The sequence below is a fragment of the Leucoraja erinacea genome, chromosome 1 (assembly GCF_028641065.1).
Source record: "Leucoraja erinacea ecotype New England chromosome 1, Leri_hhj_1, whole genome shotgun sequence".
Classification (NCBI taxonomy): Eukaryota; Metazoa; Chordata; class Chondrichthyes; order Rajiformes; family Rajidae; genus Leucoraja; species Leucoraja erinaceus.
In genome coordinates, this window is record NC_073377.1 from 84,178,103 (window position 1) to 84,195,361 (window position 17,259).

At 45.6% G+C, this 17,259-nt stretch overlaps 1 protein-coding gene across 3 annotated transcripts in view; it reads left to right on the plus strand.

Annotated features, from left to right (window-relative positions):
* dhx15 (DEAH (Asp-Glu-Ala-His) box helicase 15) overlaps positions 1-17,259 on the plus strand; it is a 117,684-nt gene that overhangs the window by 21,729 nt on the left and 78,696 nt on the right. For all 3 annotated transcript variants that reach the window (XM_055638214.1, XM_055638195.1, XM_055638204.1), the window contains exon 2: positions 14,282-14,657. In XM_055638214.1, the coding sequence (XP_055494189.1) occupies positions 14,282-14,657 (376 nt within the window). The remainder of the gene's footprint in view (positions 1-14,281; positions 14,658-17,259) is intronic.

Consider the following 17,259-nt stretch of genomic DNA (forward strand, 5'->3'; position numbering starts at 1 on the left):
TCGTTTTGGAAACTTTGTGGCGGGGACTGGCAGGAGTCCAGCCAAAAACTAGTCTGACACAAGTGTGTGCTCTAGACGTGTTTATTCTTCTGCTTACAGCTCCCTACTCCCCAGCTGACACGGGTGTTGCCCGGCCTTAAATAGCAACTCGGATAACGACCCCGTGACTCGCGCCTCCCCCACCAAGACTCCGCCCACTAGAGCCGATGGTTCGTTATGACCTTGGGTGGCTATCAGGTGCCGCCACATGACCCCCCCCCCCCCGAACCAGAGGCACCGAACCGCACAGGACGTTGCACGAGGCGGCGCGAATGCGTAGATACAAACCCGCACCCAGGGGCATGCTCGGTTCGGGAGAATCTCCGGGAGCCCGGGATGGTGGACGCCCGCGACGGGGCAGTTGAGCCACATGGACTGGCTCGTTCAGGTCCAAGTGGGCCGGTTTCAAACGAGCCACAGACACCGTTTCACGCCGGCCTCCCATGTCCAAATCGAATGTAGTAGGCACGCGAAAGGGACCTTCATAAGGGCGCTGCAAGGGTGACTTGTGGGAGTCACGGCGAAGAAAAACGTATGGGCAACCCATCAGTGGCACATGGGAAGGGGCCACCCCATGATGCGACGTTGGGATGGGAGACAGAGCTCCGACCCTCTCCCGCAAGCGGATTAGCACTGATGACGGGGTTTCCTGGGACCCAGCAGCAGCAGGGACAAACTCCCCGGGGTCGGTGAGCGGAGCACCATATACCAACTCCACTGAGGACGTTGACAGATCCTCCTTGGAGGACGTCCATCCACCCAGAGCCTGTGAGACAAGCCTTCAGGGCGGCCTTCAGACAGCGGTGGAACCGCTCCACCAACCCATTTGATTGCGGATGGTACGCTGTCGTGTGGTGGAACTGCGTCCCCAACAGGCGGACCACAGTTCGGATGTTAACTGAGCGCCCCGGTCAGATGTGATAGAAATATAGAAATTAGGTGCAGGAGTAGGCCATTCGGCCCTTTGAGCCTGCACCACCATTCAATATGATCATGGCTGATCATCCAACTCAGTATCCCGTACCTGCCTTCTCTCCATACCCTCTGATCCCCTTAGCCACAAGGGCCACATCTAACTCCCTCTTAAATATAGCCAATGAACTGGCCTCGACTACCCTCTGCGGCAGAGAGTTCCCGAGACTCACCACTCTCTGTGTGAAAAAAGTTCTTCTCATCTCTGTTTTAAAGGATTTCCCCCTTATCCTTAAGCTGTGACCCCTTGTCCTGGACTTCCCAACATCGGGAGCAATCTTCCTGCATCTAGCCTGTCCAACCCCTTAAGAATTTTGTAAGTTTCTATAAGATCCCCTCTCAACCTCCTAAATTCTAGAGAGTATAAACCAAGTCTATCCAGTCTTTCTTCATAAGACAGTCCTGACATCCCAGGAATCAGTCTGGTGAACCTTCTCTGCACTCCCTCTATGGCAATAATGTCCTTCCTGAGATTTGGAGACCAAACCTGTACGCAATACTCCAGGTGTGGTCTCACCAAGACCCTGTACAACTGCAGTAGAACCTCCCTGCCCCTATACTCAAATCCTTTTGCTATGAAAACTAACATACCATTCGCTTTCTTCACTGCCTGCTGCACCTGCATGCCTACTTACAATGACTGGTGTACCATGACACCCAGGTCTCGCTGCATCTCCCCTTTTCCTAGTCGGCCACCATTTAGATAATAGTCTGCTTTCCTTTTTTTGCCACCAAAATGGATAACCTCACATTTATCCACATTATACTGCATCTGCCAAACATTGGCCCACTCACCCAGCCTATCCAAATCACCTTGCAGTCTCCTAGCATCCTCCTCACAGCTAACACTGCTCCCCAGCTTAGTGTCATCCGCAAACTTGGAGATATTGCCTTCAATTCCCTCATCCAGATCATTAATATATATTGTAAATAGCTGGGGTCCCAGCACTGAGCCTTGCGGTACCCCACTAGTCACTGCCTGCCATTGTGAAAAGGACCCGTTTACTCCTACTCTTTGCTTCCTGTTTGCCAGCCAGTTCTCTAACCACATCAATACTGAACCCCCAATGCCGTGTACTTTAAGTTTGTATACTAATCTCTTATGTGGGACCTTGTTGAAAGCCTTCTGGAAGTCCAGATACACCACATCCACTGGTTCTCCCCTATCCACGCTACTAGTTACATCCTCGAAAAATTCTATAAGATTCGTCAGACATGATTTACCTTTCGTAAATCCATGCTGACTTTGTCCAATGATTTCCCCACTTTCCAAATGTGCTGCTATCCCATCTTTAATAACTGACTCTAGCAGTTTCCCCACTACCGATGTTAGACTAACTGGTTTGTAATTCCCCGTTTTCTCTCTCCCTCCCTTCTTAAAAAGTGGGGTTACGTTTGCTACCCGCCAATCCTCAGGAACTACTCCAGAATCTAAAGAGTTTTGAAAGATTATTACTAATGCATCCACTATTTCTGGAGCTACTTCCTTAAGTAGTCTGGGATGCAGCCTACCTGGCCCTGGGGATTTATCGGCCTTTAATCCATTCAATTTACCCAACACCACTTCCCGGCTAACCTGGATTTCACTCAATTCCTCCAACTCCTTTGACCCGCGGTCCCCTGCTATTTCCGGCAAATTATTTATGTCTTCCTTAGTGAAGACGGAACGAAAGTAGTTATTCAATTGGTCCACCATGTCCTTCTTCCCCATGATCAACTCACCTGTTTCTGACTGCAAGGGACCTACATTTGTTTTAACTAATCTCTTTCTTTTCACATATCTATAAAAACTTTTGCAGTCAGTTTTTATGTTCCCTGCCAGTTTTCTTTCACAATCTATTTTTCTTTTCCTAATTAAGCCCTTTGTCCTCCTCTGCTGGTCTCTGAATTTCTCCCAGTCCTCCGGTATGCTGCTTTTTCTGGCTTTTTCTGATGTGCAGTGGAACCCCATCGTCAAGCACCAAGCCAGAGATCGCGGTGCGGTACGCAGGCATCTCATCGTCCGCCAGCTGGGCTGCCGCCAAGTTGGAGTAATCCATCCCTGTGGCCGGGTTAAGCTCGGCTGCAATTGCCAGATGGGACAAAGTATCCGCCACGAGGTTGCATTTCCCAGCGATGTGCTGGACATCCGTTGTATACTCCGAAATAGCCGCTAGCTGACGTGCGAACCAAGGATCCTAAACCTTTGCAAACGCAAATGTGAGGGGCTTGTGGTCCGTGAAAGCTACGGAGGAACGGCCCACGAGGAAATACTGGAAGTGCCGCACTGCGAGGTGTAAGGCGAGCAACGCCCTGTTGAAAGCGCTGTAGTGCTGCGCCGCAACCCTCAGGTGCCGGCTAAACAAGGCGAGAGGCCATTAACGGACTGTTCCAAAACGGTGCTGACCGCAGAGTCCGAGGCATCCACGGTAAGGGCTGTGGGGGCATCGGGCGACGGATGCACGAGCATTGTCGCCCGAGCCAAGACCTTCGCCCCTTCAAACGGCGCCATGGTGACAGCGTCCCACTGTATCTCCCGTTGCTTCCCATCAGCAACTGAAAAAGCGGCCGCAAAGTTCGGCAGCCACCTGGACGAACCGGTGGTAAAATGTGACCATCCCTACGAATTCCCGGAGGACACGCACCGTAGCAGGCCGCAGGAACTGGCGGATTGCCTCGACCCTGTCCGGTAGAGGCACTGCTCCGTGCCGTGTCACCCGATGCCCCAGGAAGTTGATGGCCCATATGCCGAATTGGTCATTGAGGTGCTGGAAGAGTAGACGCAGGTGGACGCAGTGTTCCTCAAGTGAGCGACTTGCCATCTGGATGTCGTCCAAGTAGACAAACAGGAAGTCGAGTCCGGGCACCACAGTGTCCATCAGGTGCTGAAAGACCTGTTCTGGTCTGTGGCTCAGCCATTCTCCTCTCCTGTGGGCGTGGTCCTGGGTCTGTGGGCCTGCCAGATCGTGGTCCTGATGTGAAATTGGGATTCGGCCTGTCGAAACCAAACCCTCGGCTGCAATGTAGGCAGCTTCAGGAGACCGTGTTGAGTTCGGCCTTGTAGGCGGGAGCGGCAGAATGCATTTTTTTTTTTTTTATTTCCCTTCCAGGATTACACTCCTGGGCATCTGGGGTCACCAATTGTGGCGGAGACTGGCAGGAGTCCAGCCCAAAACTAGTTGGACATAAGTGTGTGCTCTAGACGTGTTTATTCTTCTGCCTTTATATGGGTAAGAAATTAGGTGTTGAAATAACTGCCGGTTGGGAACTCAAATATCACCACACAGACAGACTTAATGAACCTTCCATTTCCACATTGTGGAATTGGGCATCCAAAAAATTAAACTGAGAGCTTACAGCCCAATATTTTCATTCGAGTGGACCAACACCATAGCCAGTGTGCAAGTGCACATTTGTTAGCAGCTCTGCTCATTGTGGCAAGTGGGTAGCAAGTTCTCTTGGTCATCTGGTGTTTTTATGGAGCTGGCCATGAAAAGTAATTGTGTTGTTGAGAATCGCTCTGTGTCGGGTTCGAGTTATAAAAGCAAACCCAGGTTCCTCTTATTTCAACACCCTGATCATCCTCATGGCAAAAAAAACAAACTAATCTGTACAGATTACAGGGAAGAGTGGACCTGTGCTTTCAATAGGAGGATGGTTTGTGACAAGCAGTGAAAATGACAAAAGTAGCTGAGATTTTGCGATGGTGCAGTTGTGCCTGGGATCCTGGACCATGCAACTGAGTTGTGGTGCTTCGTCTGAACTCTACTACAGCAAAAGGTGTGGGTGATTCTACGCAGGCCATGGATCGGCAGTCAAGCCAGAAATGGTTGTCACTGCTAAGCTGGTCTCAAACTCGAGCAGGCCTCGACAGGCAAAATTAAGCAGTTCATTGGACCGCAACTTGGGGAATTGTGACCTAACTGCTGGGATCTTGTGTGGTTTTCCATCGAGGTGTTTGAGGCCAGATTGACAGCAATAAAGAGATGGATATTTTCCAAGAACAATGGAATCCTTCCACCATTTACCAGCAGAACCAGCATGCAGTCATGGAAGATAGTGTAAAAACCCACAAACCACTGATGTGGCTTTTTATCCTGAGAATTAATGTGACCAGTGAGGTGTCTATCTGTAAAATTGCTGTGACCAAGTACTTGCTCTTGTTAAGAGCATTAATACTAATTTTGCACTTGCGTTAAGGTGAAGCTGCATCCCCCATTCCTTAATCTCTCTCCTCAGCATCTGGCTGCATTGCTGCCTTCTGTAAACATTTCTGGGTAATTGTTGCAATGGACCAGTAATGATCTCGCAAAGGAAAGTAAGTGTCCTTGCCCTGAACCTGGTAACATGCCTCCTACCTCCAGGAATTTATTTTCATATTTGGAACCAGAAGAGACTTGTAATGGGGTCGAAGAAGGGCTGATATCAGACCTGTCAAGATTTGTAAAATGGCTCTATGTGTGAAGGCTGGTGTCCGATTTAACTCGGTCTGATATTTCAATATTTCTCGTCTTTACGGTGAATGTCCATTTCAATGTTACCGTTTGAGGTGAAAAGTTCAGCGTGACCTAACTTTGATCATGTTGGTCTACTTACTTGATTGTATCTTGATTTTACATGACTAATCCCATGAAATGTTACGGAGATATAATTGGCAAGAGAACATTATGCATAAAATTAGAGCTAAGAATAAATTTATCATTGTGGAATATATCAAGTCAATCATTGTGGAATATAATATTCACTTGCGTGCCTTGGCATTTGTAAATCATGCATGATTCACTTTGGCTTTTGAAAATAAAGTTGCATACAGTTGGACTGTTGTCCAGTTTCCAATGTGTCTAAGCTTGGTGTCAAATGTGAGACTGGTCCAAAGAAAAGTACCACCCAGTGAGCAGGAGTTAACATTTTATTAGCTTTGCTACATTAACACTGATTTTGGTGAATTCAATGTTGCATTTGCAAAGGTGAATCTTAAGATTCTGGATGTTGCTGAACCTATATATGGACATAGCACTGGAGATCCATGTTCTGGACTTCCCCAACATCGGAAACAATCTTCCTGCATCTAGCCTGTCCAACCCCTTAAGAATTTTGTACGTTTCTATAAGATCCCCCCTCAATCTTCTAAATTCTAGCGAGTACAAACCGAGCCTATCCAGCCTTTCTTCATATGAAAGTCCTGACATTCCAGGAATCAGTCTGGTAGCAATTCTGTTTGGATGACCCATCTCGTGGCTGAGTTTTTACAAATTTAACCACAGGGATACAGGGCCTTAGTGCCCAAAAGAGATGTTAAAACATGAAAATCCACTTCTGTCGCTCAACTTTTTTTCACAAGGTGATACCCTCTGAAGTGCTTTGGCTCTCTTTTATTTCTTTGCCTTTCTTTCCTTTTTTGGTAGCAATGGCATCTTGTGTATATCTTTTTGATTTTAATCAAAAGATGTTATCAACTGCAACAATACCATTTATTTGTAGCATTATCTGGAATCATTATTACTGCTAGTGTGGAAAGTTTAAGTCCCAGATATTAGCTGAAACTGCTGTGCCAACAGAATGTTTTTTTTCATCCCCTGAAATCGTTTCCACAAGCTGCAGGATCATCAAGAATAACTGAGCGAGATTTAATTTATCCGACATATGTGTTTTTATGCACCTGGTGCATTAAGCGAAGAATACATATTTACATAATGTTTGGCATGTTTTAGGTGATTGACACGGAGGAGGATCTCCATTGTCACAAGCAAAGAAACACATTGCTACCATTGTATGTCTGGAGCATGCTTACATTTTAGAGTTAAACTGGGAAAGGCACAAAGGTCAGTTCATGAGAAGAAAATGGTGTGTTGGTAGTGAAATTAGGTAAAACAGTAAGAAATGGGTCAGTTCCTCATCTGGCTTTTGACTCAAGTTCTGTAAAGAGATTAATCTTTGTAGTTCAAAAAAAGATACAAAGTGCTGGAGTAACTCAACGCGTCAGGCAGCATCTTTGATAAAACATGAGCAGATGAGGTTTTGGGTCAGGACGCTTCTTCAGACTCCCGACCCGAAACATCACCTATCCTAATTCTCCAGAGATGCTGCCTGACCGGCTAAGTTGGGCCTGCACATTGCATTGTTTTTGTAAACCAGCATCCGCAGTTCTATGCTTTTCAATTTTTTTTTTTACTGATCATTTCTTAAGTGCACATGTAGCACGTTTAATTATGTGAGAAAAGACTGATTTATCTATAGTTTGCAAGATTTTCTTTATAAAATTGCACCTTTAGGAAAGTGTCCTGGATTTTGAGTAAATGTAAAACGATCAAGTTAAGGGTTCACACATTGGCTTTAATTTTAGATGTATTTCTGCATATTTGGCCTTTACAAATTGCAAGGTAACATGAGGGGGAACTTCTTTACTCAGAGAGTGGTGGCTGTGTGGAATGAGCTTCCAGTGAAGGTGGTGGAGGCAGGTTCGTTTTTATCATTTAAAAATAAATTGGATAGTTATATGGACGGGAAAGGAATGGAGGGTTATGGTCTGAGCGCAGGTATATGGGACTAGGGGAGAATACGTGTTCGGCACGGACTAGAAGGATCGAGATGGCCTGTTTCTGTGCTGTAATTGTTATATGGTTATATTATCCTATGCAACACAAATCTTTTCTCACCTTAAAGAATAACCCTGCTGCTCTGAGTCTGTCCACTGGGAATTTAGGGCAAGGCTTGAATGTACATTTGGATTGAGGCCAATGGGGCTTGATCAGGAACGTGGGATGAGGCCGAAGACCAAATCATCCATGGTGTTGTCCATCGGAGTAGGCCTATTTAGCAGAAAATTGAAAGTAGGCCTATTTAGTAGAAAATTGGTTGGCAGACAGGAAACAGAGTAGGGATTAATGGGTCCCTTTCAGAATGGCAGGCAGTGACTAGTGGGGTGCCGCAAGGCTCAGTGTTGGGACTGCAGCTATTTACAATATACATCACTGATTTAGATGAAGGGATTCAAAGTAACATTAGTAAATTTGCAGATGACACAAAGCTGGGTGGCAGTGTGAACTGTGAGGTTATCCACTTTGGTAGCAAAAACAGGAAGGCAGATTATTATCTAAATGGTGTCAAGTTGGGAAAAGGGGAAGTAGAACGGGATCTGGGGGTCCTTGTTTATCAGCCTCTGAAAGTAAGCATGCAGGCACAGCAGGCAGTGAAGAAAGCGAATGGCATGTTGGCTTTCATTACAAGAGGAGTTGAGTATAGGAGCAAAGAGGTCCTTCAGCAGTTGTACAGGGCCCTAGTGAGACCACATCTGGAGTATTGTGTACAGTTTTAGGAAGGACATTCTTGCTATTGAGGGAGTGCAGCGTAGGTTTACAAGGTTAATTCCCGGGATAGCGGGACTGTCGTATGCTGAGAGAATGGAGCAGCTGTGCTTGAATACTCTGGGGTTTAGAAGGATGAGAGGAGATCTTATTAAAACATATAAGATTATTAAGGTTACACAGAAAAGCTGGAGAAACTCAGCGGGTGCAGCAGCATCTATGGAGCGAAGGAAATAGGCAACGTTTCGGGCCGAAACCCTTCTTCAGACAAGATTATTAAGGGTTTGGACACGCTAGAGGCAGGTAACGTGTTCCCGATGTTGGGGGAGTCCAGAACCAGGGGCCACAGAATGAGGGATAAGCCATTTAGAACAGAGATGAACAAGGTTGAACAAGTTAGGGCTTTATTCTTTGGAGCGCAGAAGGTTAAGGGGGGGACTTGATAGAGGTTTTTAAAATGATGAGAGGGATAGATAGAGTTGACGTGGAAAAGCTTTTCCCACTGAGAGTAGGGAAGATTCAAACAAGGGGACATGACACGAGAATTAAGGGACTGAAGTTTAGGGGTAACATGAGGGGGAACTTCTTTACTCAGAGAGTGGTAGCTGTGTGGAATGAGCTTCCAGTGAAGGTGGTGGAGGCAGGTTCGTTTTTATCATTTAAAAATAAATTGGATAGTTATATGGATGGGAAGGGAATGGAGGGTTATGGTCTGAGCGCAGGTATATGGGACTAGAGGAGATTATGTGTTCAGCACGGACTAGAAGGGTCGAGATGGCCTGTTTCCGTGCTGTAATTGTTATATGGTTATATGGTTACGAGGAACCACTTTTTCACACAGAGTTGTGAGTCTGTGGAATTCTCTGCCTCAGAGGGCGGTGGAGGCCGGTTCACTGGATACTTTCAAGAAAGAGCATGATAGGGCTCTTAAAGATAGCGGAGTCAGGGGATATGGGGAGAAGGCAGGAACGGGGTTCTGATTGTGGATGATCAGCCATGATCACATTGAATGGCGGTGCTGGCTCGAAGGGCCGAATGGCCTACTCCTGCACCTATTGTCTATTGTAAGCGTTCAACAAGGTTTCGGATGGTAGGCTGCTCTGGAAAGATTAGATCGCATGGGATCCAAGGAGAGATAGCCGAATGGATAGCAAATTGGCTCCATGGAAGGAAGCAGAGTAATGGTGGAACGTTGCTTCTCGGACTGGATGCCTGTGACTAGTGGTGGCCTCATGGGCCTGTCCCACCTAGGCGACTGCAGGCGGCTATGCGGTCGCCACATGTTTGCGGTTGGTTGCCAGGTAGTCTCCTTCATGGTCGTGAGGCGTTCCCGCATTCTGGAAACTAGTCGATGCCTCATGATGACTGTCGTCTGAAAAATCGCCTAAGTGGGCCAGGCCCATCGGGGTTTGGTGCTGGGCCCATTACTGTTTGTCATCTACATCAATGATTTGGATGAGTACATACAGGACAAGATTAGCAAGTTTGCTGATGGTACAGAAGTTAGTTATTTTGCAGATAGTGAAGATGGTTGTGCACGATTGCAGCAGGATCTGGATCGATTGGCCAGGTGGGCGGAGGAATGGATGATGGAATTGTGTGAGGTGTTGCATTTTGGGACGTCGAACAAGGGCGGGACCAACACAGTAAATGGTAGGCCTCAGGGTAGTGTTGTAGAGCAGAGGGATCTAGGAGTACAGGTGCATGGTTCATTGAAGGTCGAGTCGCAGGTGGATAAGGTGATCAAAAAGGGTTTTGGCACTTTGGCCTTCATCAGTCAGAGTATTGAGTATAGAAGTTGTGAGGTCATGTTGCTGTTGTATAAGACGTTGGTGAGACAGCATTTAGAATATTGTGTCCAGTTCTGGGCACCATGTTATAGGAAAAATATTGTCAAGCTTGAAGAGGTTCAGAAAAGATTTACGAGGATGTTTCCAGGATTAGAGGGTGTGAGCTACGGGGAGAGGTTGAGTAGGCTGGGTTTCTATTCCATGGAGCGCAGGAGGATGAGAGGAGATCTTAAGGAGGTATACAAAATCATTATAGGAATAATTTTTCAGTCACACCTGGATGTAGATACACAGTCTTTTGCCCAGAGTAGGGGAATCGAGGACCAGAGGACATCGGTTTAAGGTGAAGGGGAAAATATTTAATAGGAATCCGAGGGGTAACATTTTCACACAAAGGGTGGTGGGTGGATGGAACAAGCTGCCAGAGGAGGTAGTTGAAACTGGGTCTATCCCATCATTTAAGAAACAGTTATACAGGTACATGGATAGGACAGGTTTGGAGGGATATGGACCAAGCGCAGGCAAGTGGGACTCGTGTGGCTGGGACATTGTTGGCCGGTATGGGCGAAGGGCCTGTTTCCACACTCTATGATTCTAATCATTGGAGACGTAATGATTTGTATTCGTGTCCCGGGGAAGTCGAGTTATGTTTAAGTAGAAGTGATAGGTTTGAGCAATGTTGTTGTGCAAAGGGGTGTGCATAGTCCATCGGGTGGCGCCACCACAGTGGCTGCCTTGCCAGCAGCTCGTCGGTCCTTTTGCCTTATTTGTTATTTTTAGTGCGTCTAAATGTATGCTTAAATTTTTCTCAGTATGTCTTATGTCGGGGGTGGTGGGGGGGAATATGGGGAAACCGTTTTTCAGTCACACCTGGACGGAGATGCGTTCATAGCGGCGACTGCAAAAGGTTTTAGGCCCCGACCAAGGGTGAACAAAAGGAGGAAGATTAACTGCACTTTATTGACTTTCATCACATTGGGAAATGTTGATTCCACTGTGGTGGATGTTTATGTAAAATTGTGTTGTGTATTGTGTTATTTTCATTCGTATGGCTGTATGGTGACTCAAATATCACTACCAATTGGTGCATGTAACAATAAATGTGAACCTGAACATATCTTTGTACACTGACCAATTGAGAAGGCAAGATTTTTTTAATACTGGGTCAAATATGTCTTGCCACCGTTACACAGCATGCTATAGAGGGAGGGGCGCAATGCGGTATGATTCCTGGGATTACGGGGTTCGTGTACGAGGAGATATTGACTCAACAGGTATTCACTGGTGTTTACATGAATGTACAAAATGCTGACTGGTCTTGATGTTGGGCAGATATTTGCTATGGCTGGGGCTTGTGGTGCTGGGGAGGAGGTGGCAGTGGTGAGTAGTTACAGGCTCGGGACATGGTGTAATAATAATAATAATAAATTTTATTTATGGGCGCCTTTCAAGAGTCTCAAGGACACCTTACAAAAATTTAGCAGGTAGAGGAAAAACATGTAAGGGGAATGAAATAAATAGTAGAGACATGACTAGTACACAAAGTAAAGACATAATTCAATTCAAAACACAATATGAGGCAATTAATGCACAGATGAAAAGGGAGGGGGACGTGGGGTGAAGGATAGGCAGAGGTGAAGAGATGGGTCTTGAGGTGGGACTGGAAGATGGTGAGGGACACGGAATTGCGGATCAGTTGGGGGAGCGAGTTCCAGAGCCTGGGAGCTGCCCTGGAGAAGGCTCTGTCCCCAAAACTGCAGAGGTTGGACTTGTGGATGGAGAGGAGACCAGCTGATGTGGATCTGAGGGACCGTGAGGGTTGGTAGGGGGAGAGGAGGTCAGTGAGATATGGGGGGGCCAGATGGTGGAGGGCTTTGTAGGTGAGGATCAGGATTTTGTAGGTGATCCGGTGGGAGACGGGAAGCCAGTGAAGTTGTTTGAGGACTGGAGTGATGTGATGCCAGGATTTGCTGTGGGTGATGGTGTAGTCAGTCATTTAGTTCCCAGTTGAGAAATTCCCTCACTCATAACGTGTTGAATCAGCGGAAATCTCTATTGCCGACTGCAGAGGAGGCCAAGCTGCTGAAAATAAGATGTGAGATGAATTTCTGGACACAAGGCATGAAGGGGGAATTAAGACACAAGACATGAAGGGTGGTTAAGAAAGAGATGAGACCATGGTTGTAATAGAGGATCTGTCATGTTGTATTGAATACTCCACACCCCCTCCAGCCCTGCTTCAGAATTCTACTGTTAACCACTCTTCTGCAGTTAATGGATCCTGTTAAAACTACAGCTGAAATATTGTGTACAGGTTCACTAAATTGATATGTGCATTTTTTTTTGGGGGGTGGGGTTAAGTGGGTAGGGCTTACTGTCTACATTTTATAATGAATGGTAGTTCTCATTTAAAAATAATAGATAATTTACCTCGGCTGGATTGTCTACAACTAGGGGTCAAGTTCACATTTATTGTCACATGCACCAATTGACGTACAGTGATATTTGAGTTACCATACAGCCATACAAGTTTAAAACAAAAGAACACAATATACAATTTAAAAAAAAATTGGAGCACTTCCACAGCGATCCGTGGCAAAGGATCGCCTGCTCCACAATGGTAATTCTGTGCTACGCTTGCGGCTTGAAGCTCCGGGCTGGTCTCCAGGAAAGGCCGCACCAATCCAGTTAGGCCACGGGGCGGGGGCGGAGACATGACACTGAGAAAGGTCACATCTCTGTAAAGGTCACCGAAAACGGTTCCCCCCCTATTTTTTCACCCCCCCAAATGAAAGCTTACTGAGAAATCACTATCTTACGGTAAGAAATCTTCTATTCTGGGTAGGTAAGAAGACATTTCATATGCCCTCAGGGTAGTAAATACTTGGAACTCCCTCCCTAAGAGGCGTGCTTATTGAAGGCAGATAGGTAGATTGTCAGATGTCAAGGGAATCAAGGGGTGTGTGTGTGTGTGCGTTTTAGTACAGGAGAGTGTTGAAGTAAATGATTAGCTATGGCATTCTGCTCTTCAACTTGAGTGTTTGGCGCTGTGAGGCGGCAGCTCTACTCACTGCTACCTTGCTGCCATTTCCTCTCATTTTGTCCTTCTGGGCTGTTTGTCCTCCATTTGAACAACGCATTCCCTTGCATATCAAGGAGATGCAATGCCTGCATTTTTACTTTCTCTCATCTCATTGTTCCAGATGGCAAACATACTTCCCAATTGAAACTGGAGAATTTGACTTTCAATTCAATGTTCTGTATTCCTTGCATTTTTTAAATAAACTGTTTCATTTGTATTGCGAAAAGCTGCAGAATAGAAATTGTTTTTTGGATCATCAGTCTGTGTTCATTTTCATCAGCTTCTCGTCTCACTCAAACTCTGATTTACCCTGTCCACTCCCTCTCCCCTGACTCGCAGTCTGAAGAAGAGTATTGACCCAAAACATTACCCATTCCTTCTCTCCTGAGATGCTGCCTGTCCAGCTGAGTTACTCCAGCATTTTGTGCCTTCAGTGTAAACGAGCATCTGCCATTCGATCCTCCTACACACTCGGTCTTCCATACTGTTATTACATTGTAATCGGCTAGACGTTTGCAGGCGACTTTTGAGTAAGAAGGGTTTCGGCCCGAAACGTCGCCTATTTCCTTCGCTCCATAGATGCTGCTGCACCCGCTGAGTTTCTCCAGCAATTTTGTGTACCTTCGATCTTCCAGCATCTGCAGTTCCTTCTTGATGACTTTTGAGTTCATTTGGACTGGTTCTGCTTTTCCCCACTTCCTACTCCGCCCCAACCCGTTTCTGTATATTCTGAAATATTTGTTTTGGGTGATTGGTTATTGATTAAAATATTAAGTTTGTTTTTCTTTCACAGATGGTGACTGACCTGATTATTTCCAGCATTAATCATTTTTATTTTGATCATCCACCAATCCCAGAACCTTCTTGTGCTGAAATCCAAATGGACATGACACTTGAAGTTGCGTGCAAGATGGCTTAGGCTTTTGTCCTATTAAATTGATTTGACAGTCACCTTTCTTTCTTGGCCATTTACAAAATTGAGGTTGAATGATAATTTATAGATAGGTTGAAATTGTAATGTCTTAGATAACTGAAAGATAAGCTAAATGAACTGTTTTATGTGGTAAGCTTGTATTGGAAGTAAAACACCAATTTGTTTTCTTGTTTTCCAACAGGCGAAAAGATAGAGACCGAGACCGTGACAAAGATTATGAACGCTCAAAGGACCGAGATAGGGATCGTGATAGAGATCGGGAACGCGATCGTGATAGGGATCGGGAACGCGATCGGGATCGTGAAAAAGATGCAAGGAACTTGTCTAATGCAGCTTTGACAACAGGAGGCAATATGCCTCTCATTTCCACACCGGCACTTCACCAACAGGCTATCAATCCATTCACCAACTTGCCCCACACGCCACGCTATTATGAGATCCTGAAAAAGAGACTGCAGTTGCCTGTGTGGGATTACAAGGAAAGGTTCGGTGACATCTTGGCCAAACATCAATCCTTTGTGCTTGTTGGCGAGACTGGCTCTGGAAAAACAACGCAGGTTGGTCATTGGAGTACTTGTATTAATGTGGAGACATTCCTAGTTTTTGGTAGAAGGAATCCAAATTATCCAATGCCGTGTACCTCAAATGGTTTCTAGTTGGTTTTATAGTACAGAAATGGGCTCTTTGGGCCATTGCGTCCATGTCAAACATTTTACACACTAGACTAAAGCCATTTGGCTGCATTAGATCTGTATCCTTTTGCATCCTGCCTATTTAAGTGCCTTTCTAAATGTCTCTTAAACATATTGCTTTGTATCTGATTTCGCCTCCTCTGCCATCAACTACACACCATGCAGAAAAATAAATCTCTGTCAAATCCCCATTAAAACTCCTCATTTTAAACATATGGCCTCTTGTTTGTGAGGCTCCTTCCAGAGTGAAAAATATTCTGATTACCGGCCCTTTCTATGCCTCTGGAAATGTTTGTATACTTGTGTCGGGTCATCTCAGCACCTGTGTTCCAAGCCCAGCCTATCCATTTTATTCTCTTAAAAGTCCTCCAAACCAGGCTCCCTGCTGAATCCCTTTCTGCATTCTCTCCAGTGCAATGACATCCTTGTGAGGCAACCGGAACCAAATATCCTACAGCGGAGCAAGATCGACCACTCCTGCTAAATGCAATGGGCTGACGTGTAGCATGCAACGGAACGGAACGTGGGCCTTTTTTTCATCCGTTTCCGTAACCCGACCTGACCCGACTCGCAGTGTAATCAACGTTGCGGGGGAACCGTTTATGTTAATAAATTAAAATTCTGAAAATGAGGAGAAGATTTTTGCCAAATAACTTTTATTTTTACGAGGATGTTTCCGTAACAGGCTTCCGTCTCCGCATTAATTATCTTTGCTCCGCTATGGGATCTTTGGTGCGGAGACGGAAGCCGGTAACAGAAATGGGGCCTAAAATTACCCATGAATCTGCCCATGACCGTACTAAGTCTATTTCGTCGAGTGGTCTATCTTGCTTGATATAGGATCTTTGACCGGAATAACTGCTCACAATAGTCCATGTACTGATTTACTGGTGTTGCAAGTTGTTTTAATTTTCATTTGTATTCAAATGATCTGTCTGGTAAGTATGGTAATTGAGAAGCAGCAAGGAGGCAATAGTATTCTGTGGAACAACATTTGTTTGCTATACTGTCTTTCAGTGCTCTGCATTTAGAGTGGATATTTTAATCAACAAATCAAAACAACCGATCACGTTGTAGTTTTTTTTTGTGTAATTCCGTGTGCAGATTTGTAAATATCCCATTTACTCTTTTGTTGCTGGAGTTTGTGCCACATGCACATAGGCGTTCAGTTCACAATGATTTATTCATTGACTTGGCGTGGCTTTTCCTGACAACTCATTTACTAGTGATGAGGCTAGGCAGTTGACCAGCGACAGGCCGTCTCGACGTTAAGTACAACCCACAAATATTCATTACCTTTTAATTTAATCCTGTTCTCTGTTCACTCAGCAGTTCATCTTGGCTGCTGGTCAGTAGCTGGCATCACGTTGGCAGTAGGGGTGGGGATGGAGTGAAGGTTGAGTTGACCATTTTCTGTCCTTGGTTCAAAAAATAATAGTCATGGCCAGCTACTTTAATTGGTTCCAAAAAAAAATTCTGGTAGGTGAACATTGCCTCCTGCTGGCTTGCATCTTGGGTCTTACATTTTCTACTATTTTATAACATTGCGAAGCTGAGGTATGGAGAGCTCCCAGCGTGGGCGGGGCTGAATTCACCATTGCGGTATCCTCGGACCCTTTGCCGAGGGCCACCAGCGTTGAATCTGCCCAGCGTGGCCTCCGGTAAGAAGTGGCCGATTCGGATGTCCAAGCCGTGGAGGTGGTTCTCCCATTCCGACGTCGGAGTTCCATCATCCCGGCGAGCGAGCCTGAACATCGGGCCGCCCGTAGCAGCAACTGCGAGGGGTTCGGGAGCCCCCCAACCAAGGTTGAACAACAGAGGAGGATGACTGAATTTTGGAGCCTTCCCTCACAGTGGGAAACTGCTTCTGCTGTGTGGGGATGTCTGTGTTAAAGACTGTCGTATTCTGTGCTCTTTATTATTCGAATAGCTGTATGGTGACCACACATTTCACTGTACCATTTAGTACATGTGACACATAAATGAATCTTGTATCTTGTATAATTCTACCATATAGCCAAAATTGGATAGCTCGTCATCAAGAGATGTCTTCATCCTCTTGGTTTCATTGATAAAATTGAAGAAAGGGGGAGATAAAGTACATTTAATAGCCAGCGATTCTGATACTTTTGCATGTCTGCTACATTTCAGTGTACCAGTTGTGCCACAGACATAGGTGCACATCAAATTGATAAAACTTGGAAACAGCTGTTCATTCAGACAGTGAGCATTTTATCCTGATTTAAAAAAATAACAAATTCAGCAGTTTTCAAAAAAAGAAACTAACAGCTTGTTAAAAACCGTATATAAATTTGCTGCTGCTTATGCCTTGAGAGAAAGCAGTTAGTGGAGGAAAGGAATATAAAAGTTTAGTTTAGTGATTTAGTTTAGAGATACAGTGCGGACACAGGCCCTTTGGTCCACCGGGTCCCCGCACATTAACACCATCCTACACACACTAGGGACA